Below are 9,190 nucleotides of genomic sequence, written 5' to 3'. Positions count from 1 at the left end.
TGGTAAAGTTCTTCTGTGCAGGCCGCCCCTCCTTCCTGTGACCTCACATATAGCACTGGCCTCATATCTTATGCACAGCTCATATCACGTGTCAATTAAGGTCTAAAGGTGGTAAAGGCTTCTCACAGTTGCCGACTTGTGAGTGTTCCATATTTAAATATGCCATCTGTTAGACACCTCCCACAATAACTCAGGGGGGTGCAAACCAAAGGGGCTGTCAAAGCAAAGTTCAAAGGACGAGCAACATTCACACACGTGCAAGATGAAGTCCTAATTCATGACCTGTCCGGGAGAGAGAATTCTAACAGACTGACAACCAGGGGAGAACCTGAACACAGGATTCCAAACGGACAAACTCAACCACAAACAAGTCAAAGGCCCTCTAAGGGACCATCCTCAGGAGATCGTTCTCTACTTTCTAAGCCACAGCAATGACTTGATCAAGTTGGGCACAGGGACCAGTGAATTCTGCAATTCCCAGGTTCATCTCTCTTTCTCCAAGAGCTCAGTGTTAAATATAAGTTCCTCAGAGAAGAGTTTTAATCAAGCATCGCAATCCTGGAGCCCAGAATCACCAGACCCAAAACAAGAGACCAGAGGCTCAAACTGGACATTTGCAGTTAAACTTACAGCTAACTCACTCATTTCCTTCCCTCCCAAACCTCTCTTATTTCTGAAACAGAGTCTCATGTAGCCCAGGCTCTGTAGCTGAGAATGATCTTGAACTCCTGATCCTCTTGCCTCCAACTCCCAAGGGGCTAAACGACAGGGGTGCACCATCAGGAAGTCTATTTACTGCCCAGCCTTCTCTTTTTTCTGACAGAAATGCCAACTCCCTTCTGGCCTCTCAGCACTCAGACTGAAGCACAGGAGTGTGGTGCAGTCCATCTCTGTGGGGACAGATGCTCCTTTGTCCTACCCTCATGACCTTGACAGGGGTCCTCTCCTCTACTTGGCTGCTCTTGAGTGGTTTTATAATGAAACTGTGGTCCCGGGTACTGTGCTTTCAGAATTGAGTCACCCCAGCAAATCAGTCTGAGGAGAGTTACAGAAAGAAGTCTCCAACCTAAAACCAAGCCAAGTGTGGATGGCATGGTGACACCAGGATCTGCAGCTGGCATGTAAAGTAGGCACCCTAGTGAGATGGCTTTCCTTACCTGTGGGGTCTCTAGTTGGTGCAGGAAGGTAGGGTCAAAACTGAGCTGAACTATGGGACGGAGCAGTTGGTGCTGGGGAGCTGGATGTGGGGATGTAACACTAAAGGAAGGATGGGAGTCAGGGAAGCAGGAGTCCCACCTGCTAGTGATAACTGAATCTCTCCCTGGTGACTCCTGCCACGGTGACTGCTTAGACATTGTCAAAGGCTGTGGATGGATGTGTTTCATCTGGAAGCTCAGGACCCCCTGAGGAGCTGGGCCTACAGCGAGTGCTGCAGGTTCCTCAGGAGAAAGTGTGGTTTTGCAATCTGGTAGCAGCTAAAGCACCGGGATGACACAGAGCTACCCCCCTGGGGAGCTTGGCCTGAGGAGGGGAAGCCTACATGTCAGCCTGCTGTGGGAGAAGCACTGTGGTGAGCCTGGAGGCCAAAGTTCCCTGGTCAGTACCTCTCGGTGACCTTGACGTGACCAAGGAAAGGTAGAGCTGAGCTCACTGTCACCGTGAGCACATCCTGGTGCCTCTTGCCAGGTCCACCACACACCAGTGTGAAGAATGAGTTGTGAGAGCAGGCAGGTGGCTCACAACAGCCCAGAACTCCAGCTCCTAGTGGTCTGGTGCCCTCTTCTGTCCTCTGTGGATACTGCACTCACATGGACATACCACACACAGACATGCACACTCACACATAATTAAAAATACATCTGTAGCAACTACAACAAAAAGCGTAAGTTGTGGAGAATTCAAAATGAGACTCTATTGTTTGATGGGTGACCCCAGGGGACACAAGGAATAGTCAAGATGTACCAAGAGCAAAGGCAGAATGAACACCAGGCCAGGCGTGGAACTGTAAGGGAAGAAAGTCAGTCTTGGCTTCTACCTCATGCTACTCAGGAAGGTCAACAAGGGTGATGTGAGCTACATATATAGGCTCTTAAAACAAGAACATTACTGTGAACACGGGGCAGAAACACAGTACTCAGGATGAGAAAGTTACAAAAAAAAAAAAGAAAAAGAAAAAGATCCTTGCTTTTTATCTTTATTTAAAACCTTCAACTCATTAGAAGACACTGTTAAGGCTGGGTGTTGGAGCTATTGCTTGTAATCCCAGAATTCACAGCACTGAGGCAGGAGGTCTGCCGCTGATTTAAAGCCAGCCCTGCCTATATGCTAAGTTTAGGCCCTGCCCAGCCTACAGAGCAGACTTGCTTCAGACTACACTGTCATATTTTTTTTTTTTATTTTTATTTTCCCCCGGAGCTGAGGACTAAACCCAGGGCCTTGTGCTTGCTATACTGCTGAGCTAAATCTCCAAGCCTAGATTTTAACAGGTATCCTGTGGGATGAGTCATGGTCTGTGTTCAAGGTGATGAAATGCATGGCTACTGCACTCCAAAGCCATTCACACCGCATCCCCCAGGCCTGGGCAGACTCACATGGTCTTCCCAGGCTCTCTGTGCCTTCAGCAGCAGCCCAAGCACATGAGCTCAGATCATGTTTCCCTTGGCTCCTCAAACACCTCAAAACCAGCACTTTTCCTGCCCTGTACAACCAGTTCCCCCAGCCCCCAGGGCACTTGCCTTCCCTTTCCAGCCCTTAGGTGCCCTGTCCAAGAAGACACCACCTAGCCTTCCCTCTCAGACTTCTCCTTAAAGCTATTGCTTATTTTCAGGGTAGTTATACAATTTGAGAATATTTTGTCTTCCCCACTCCAGAATGTAAGTTAGGGTTGGGCATGTCACATTTAGTGACAAATTCCCACTGAAGCTTCCAGTTACAAGCTTTTTTTTAAACACAAAGCTGCAGAGCCAATGGCTTTCTTCCATCTTGCAGTAAGTATCCAAACCTCAAGCTGGGATGGAGGCAGTGGAAAAGGAGGAGGTGCCCTGTGTCCAGCCACAGTGAAGCACTTTAGTAAGCACTCTCCACTTCCCAAGGACAGGAGCTTCCGGCCAGCACAATGACAGCGGGGATGGGTAAGGCTCCAGAGAAAGCCAGGGTGCCATCCTACAGGCCAGACTTCCGACATTTATGTCCTACTCCCTGGTGAACTGGACAGTGAAGACTTATATGTGCAAATGAGCTATGATCCAAAGGTCTAAGGTGTATGTCTAGAACAATTAGAAAAACACCATACAGAGTTGTTAGAGTCTCATTCTGTTATGTTTTCCACAGAGCCATTAGCCATTTGTGTATGTGCGTGCATGCGCGCACATACACACACACGCACACGCGCACGCACACGCGCACGCACACACACCCCTCCATCCCCACCATCACTGCCGGAACAATGACAAGTCTCATGTTCAAATCAAATGATAGATTTATTATCTGTCTCTGTTACACAGTAAGTGAAAATAGCTCAATTTCGGACATTCTAAAATTCACCTGGGTTTCCCATGTGCTGAGAGGCCAGTGTCAGATGCGTGGTCCAACACTCTGGACTGACTCTCAGTCTACAAGGGTTCTTCCACAGCTTCAAAGAACTTCATGTCATGTCCTTCATAGCATCTTCCTCTTTTCAAATTCCTTCACAAACAGGAGAGAAGAAAAAATGCACATTACATTCATGGGAAAGCGATCTTCAAAGTAGCACCCCTAGGACCTCGCCTCTGCAGAGGTAAAATGTACGAGAGGGAACAGGGTTCTTGCGCACACGGTAACTACTTTCAAATCAGTCTGCTCCAGTGCCAGAGCGGCAGACAGAGATTGACTTTTTCCTGGAAACCCCAAAGCCAATAGGTTTTAATAATCCTGTCTTCACTGCAGAACTACTGCTAGGGCTGATGGGCACCACTGTTCATCCAAAACTGTAAGGCCGTGTATGCGAATGCAACAGGCCATTTGATAAGACAATGAAGACTTTCTCAGAGAATAAAACTCAACACTGACTCAGCTAGAATTTGAACACAATGTCAAGAACCTTAGAAATGCCCGAAACACACAAATACCCTAACCAGAAGGAGCCAGGGCAGTAGCCAGGCTGTAGCTGGAAAGGCGCTGCCTGCCACTCACAGGAGCAGAGTGGTAAGCCCCACGAAAGGCACTTGCTTTTGACCCTTGCCTGGGTTTCAATCGCACTTCTTCATATATGGAATACGATATTCAGAAGGCAAGAGATGCAAAGATTTGGTCAAACAAGGAGTCTTTTAGAATTCCTAAGATGAGGGCAAAGTTCACAGGAAAGCAGAACTTTTGAATTCTCTGATAACTGTTCCCTCCCTGGAAAATAATTGTGCCTATTTTCAGCTTAAGACACGGTGTTTTGTTGTTAAGAGACAAAGGCCATACGAGCTGTTGTCTACCTTTCTTTTGGTTTTGTCAAGGTTAAAACTCAGAGGAAAGAGGAAAACAGTAAAATACAGGAGGGGAGAGAGCCGTGCTATTCAAGACATACTGAGAATCAGTGCGGAGACTACAGGGAACAGATCGACTGAGGGTGTGTGTTTTGCACTACAGCATCCTATCAGAAAGGAAAAGCGACGGCAGCTGACATGGGGCTCCTCTAACCAGCGAGCAAGAGGACAGCACTGCACAGTCGGTCACCGCATACCTGGTCACAGCCCAGGCCCACCCTCCTCAGGCCCCAACTCCCAGCACCTCTGTTTGCTTCCTTACTGAACTGCAGCCCCTCTCTCTGGAAAGTGATATCTGTGGAGTTAGGATGGCAAGATCCCAATTTCCTGGGAACCGAAACATGAAACACAAAGCTGCAGCCCTTGCACACCCACACACCCACAGGGCGCCTGCGGCCTCTGCAATGCTTCTGTGCATGTCATGCCTGGCACTGACAAAGGCACAGATGTCTACACTTTAATCAGGGTTGGGGGGCGGGGGAGCAAGAGTGTCCAAGGAAGGTTTCTCTGTGCAGCTCTGGCTGTCCTGAAGCTCACTGTAGGCCAAGCTGGCCTCCAACTCAGAGTTCCACTGGCCTCTGCCTCCTGAGTGCTGGGATTAAAGGCCCACGCTTCCATCGCCTGGCTTAGAAGGTTTACATTGGGCAGTGGTTCTCAACCTTCCAAATGCTGCGACCCTTTAATATAGTTCCTTATGCTATGTGACCCCAACCATTAAATTATTTTGTTGCTACTTCATAACCGTAATTTTGCTACTGTTATGAATCATAATGTAAATATCTGATGTGCAGGATGGTCTTAGGTGACCCTTGTGAAAGGATCATTCAACCCCTAAGGGATGGAGACCGACTAGTTGAGAATCGCTGCACTAGGGCATGAGAACATTAAGCTATGGAGAGAGAAGGAACATGGCCACTGTGTGCTCACCTTATACATGGCGGTTCCCAGCTGTGCGGGGGACATGCTCACAACAACCCCTGCACTCTGAAGGGCAGCGATCTTCTCTTTAGCGCCACCTTTTCCTCCAGCAATAATGGCCCCTGCATGGCCCATCCTTCTGCCAGGGGGAGCAGTTATACCAGCAATGAAGGACACTACAGGCTTGGGATTTGCCCCCTGGAGAGAGAAAGAGAGACATTTTCAATAACAGAAGAGTAAGTCAATCAAACTGGACTTGAAATCCTGGACTCTTGGTAAACAGGAAGTGGCTTGGGAAGGAAAAGTCCATCACTCAACCCCAACACTGAAGTACTCTCCTGAGGGAGACTCAGCTTTCCACACGAATGCAGAAGCTGCCCTGAGCAGACTATCTGCTGAGTATCAACACTGTCCCACTCCACAAAAAAAGGTTCCTGAACCTTTCTTTTGATAACCAAAAAAGCATACCCACCTGAAAATTTTGTTTTGTGACTTGTAACAATAAATTAAGACTCAAGAACAGTTGACTTGTTTTACTTCTACACAACTTCTTATCTTGAGTTGTTATTATAATTCTCATCCTTAATAAATATCCTCCAAGAGAAAGATGAGGGGTGATGGGCACAGGGAAAGACCCAGGACTTGAACTCAATTTCCTAGTAAGGCTGCATGTTCTTGGACCCAGCCCATCACTAATACAGACCTGGACATCCTCAAATATGATGAAATGGATGACAGTTACTAGTTCTTTCTACTCTAAAATTCTACAGTCTAAGATGATTGAGGCTGACTTTGATACATCTAGTACACAAACCCATTTACATTACTATCATTGGACTAGATTTTGACTTTAAATTTTCTTAAAGCCCACACACAGGAACCAGTGGTTTCTAAGCTCTGGGCTTGCATTGTAGTTGAGGAAATACTATCAAGTATCCTATCAATCCATCATGAGATACCACACAGCAACACATGACTACATATGGTCAGGCTTCACAATGAATCTAAGGAGAACAGGTCTGAAGCATGGATCAAGAGCTTCATTCAGTTGCTACTGTCTTCCCCACCCCATCCCACCTCCCAACACACACAGCAGCTCTCAAATTATTTAGTCTGGGGACCCTGGATACTTATAAAAGTTATTAAGAATCTCAAAACACTTTTGTTCATATAAATAACCAAAGTCCATTCAAATATGCAACCTCTGTGTATATCAATGCCTCAGCACTCAATTCTGAGCTATTTATTCTTTGTAATGATATCCAATGGTACTTACTATATTAAAAATTAAAACTGAGGGCCAGTGAAATGGCTCAGCTGGTAAAGGCACTTGCCCTGAAGGCTTAGTGATCTGAGTTCACTTTCTGGAACCCATATAAAGGTGAAAGGATACTCTATGAAGTTGTCTACTGAAATCCACGTGAATGCTAAGGCATGTGGGGACCCATCCACACCCACACACATAAAATGTAAAACTGAGGACTTTTATAAAAATATAAAGTTTTGTAAAAACACAAAAATATTTGTGAATTCACTTAAAAATCAACTTCTTTTTAAATAGTGTCTAAAACATTCTGGTGAGGAAAGTAGCATTTTACAACTAACTTCTACAGCTCTGACAGCTTAACTTAATAAGTGGTCAATCATATCTTCTTTTGCAATTGATCTGTTGTGACAATTCATTTAGCTGAAGTACAAGAAGAAAATCCAGCCTTGGGCAGACAGATGGAAAAGGATGATGTGTTTTAACTGCCTTCGGAATGCCTAAACACTCTCTAATACTAAACAAGCCTCTTCAAGTGGTCATTTTTCAAAGGTCACATGTAATGCTGCAATCTGAAGCCACAGTGCTGTGGAACAATCCTTTCTACACTATGAATATGTATTATTCTCATTAGTTAATACAGGCCAGTAGCTGGGTAGGAAGTTAGGCGGGAAAGCCAAACTGAGAATGATGGGAAGGAGGGTGGAGTCAAGAGAGATGCCAGCCAGATGCCCAAGAAGCAAGACATGCCAGAGGACAGGTAAAGCCACAAGCCATGTAGCAATACATAGTTAAATAGAAATGGTTTAATTTAAATGTAAGAGTTAGCCAGTTACAAGCCTGAGCTATCAGCCGAGCATTTATAATTCATATTCAGTCTCTGAGTCGGTTATTTGGGACTGGGCAGGGGGGACAGGAAATGTCCATTTATACCACAGCAATGAATTTTTGTTCTTTGTCCTTCTGAAATTCCTTCATCTGTCTTAGTGTCTGAATGGCTCTTTAATCCACAATGGTTTTGTAACAGAAACTGTTAAATTGGAAAATACCTGTTCAGTAGGTATGCACATCTTCCAAATGCTTCCGAATTTAACCACTCAGTGTCCACAAGCACAGGCCACATTGTACCAGCACCAATTGCAAGAGAAAAGTCTCTTACAGAAAACAGAAGATCCTAAGTTCACGGTGGCAGAAAGCATTTTCTAAACTGTTGCTAGAAAGCTCAACTTGTATCATTAGCAACAAGCAGCAGGGCAGCTTTCTTACTGCGTTCCGAAAGACATTCTGTGAGGTACCCAAGTCCAGTGAAGCAGCTTGCTTGCCAGCCACTCTTCCAAGTAACGTTAGCGTCCGCTGGACGTGGCTGTGAGAGAAAGAGCTGCAAACCGCAGGAAAACGCAGTGGAACCCGGCTACTATCACAAAAGCCTAGAAGTCTTGGTGATATTTTAGCTTTGGATGTATATTAGCCGATTCCTACAATGGTTTCCTTGTGTGCCATGTGCAGTTCCAAGAACTTCTAACAGTGTATTTATCTAAAATACCTATCAAGCATCCAAGGCCAAATGATCTCCTCAACTAAGGTAATACCCTTAGGGAAACAACACCTGTCTCCTAGGTCAGGCGGACAGCTTTATTTCTTGTGCAATTTTAGCTGAGACCCTCCTTTCTTATACAGCCTTACTAACATTATAGACTCCTAACTTCTTACCTAACCACTTCTAGGAATGTAGACTGAGCACATAGATCCCCTTTTCTTGATATACTAACCGGTCATTAGCTCTCAGTTGACCTCCTCCTTTACCACCCTCTTTTTGGGTTGTAAAAGAAAACCTGATGGTCACTCCCTGAGGAAAACTCTTGTCTGCCTTTATGACCCTGTAGGAATTCAAGCCTGGTGACCTTGCTTGGCCAGAGGAATGCTACTGCTTGGTTTTATAACTGAATACCTGAGAGATGAGGGAGCGGAAAGGTATAAGGAGACTTAGGGGAGAATTCTGGAGGACGAGACAGAGAAGAGAAAAGAGAATAGAAGAACTAGATGAGGAGGAACTAGACTGAAGGGCTAGAAGAGAGTACTAGAGAAACAAGATGGAAGATGAGGAAGAGCCAGATGGGGAAGAACAAGACGAGGAAGAAGGAGATGAGAGAGAAGGAGATGGGAGAGGAGCTAAGATGGGAAGAAACTAGATAGATGAGAACCTAGATGGGGCAGAGCTAAGATGAGAGAATTAAATTAGAACTTAAAGAGAACTGCAGATAAATGAAAAGAGAAATCAGGCAAGAAAGGAGCCAGGCATAAGAACAGAACTGAAGCTGTGTAGATAGGATTTTATCCCAGAGCAATAAAGTAGACGGACAAAGAGCTCAGTACTTAGATTCTTTCCCGAAAATAATTCTTGCCATTTTTAGCTTCTCTTCTGAGCCCTTGGGAAGACCATTATTAAGGCGGGTCCTTAATAATATTCGAGAAGAAAGCACTCCCAGCTCATCACAAA

At 45.5% G+C, this 9,190-nt stretch overlaps 1 protein-coding gene across 2 annotated transcripts in view; it reads right to left on the bottom strand.

Annotated features, from left to right (window-relative positions):
* Positions 1–3,460: 3,460 nt before the first annotated feature.
* Positions 3,461–9,190, bottom strand: part of Suclg1 (succinate-CoA ligase GDP/ADP-forming subunit alpha) — a 30,770-nt gene continuing 25,040 nt past the window's right edge. For both annotated transcript variants that reach the window (XM_059258005.1, XM_059258004.1), the window contains exons 8-9: positions 5,439–5,627; positions 3,461–3,684 (exon numbers count right to left, since the gene is read on the bottom strand). In XM_059258005.1, coding sequence (XP_059113988.1) covers positions 3,658–3,684; positions 5,439–5,627 — 216 coding nt within the window. In that variant the 3' untranslated portion in view covers positions 3,461–3,657. The remainder of the gene's footprint in view (positions 3,685–5,438; positions 5,628–9,190) is intronic.

The sequence above is a fragment of the Peromyscus eremicus genome, chromosome 3 (assembly GCF_949786415.1).
Source record: "Peromyscus eremicus chromosome 3, PerEre_H2_v1, whole genome shotgun sequence".
Classification (NCBI taxonomy): Eukaryota; Metazoa; Chordata; class Mammalia; order Rodentia; family Cricetidae; genus Peromyscus; species Peromyscus eremicus.
This window is presented reverse-complemented; position numbering and strand designations above follow the sequence as displayed.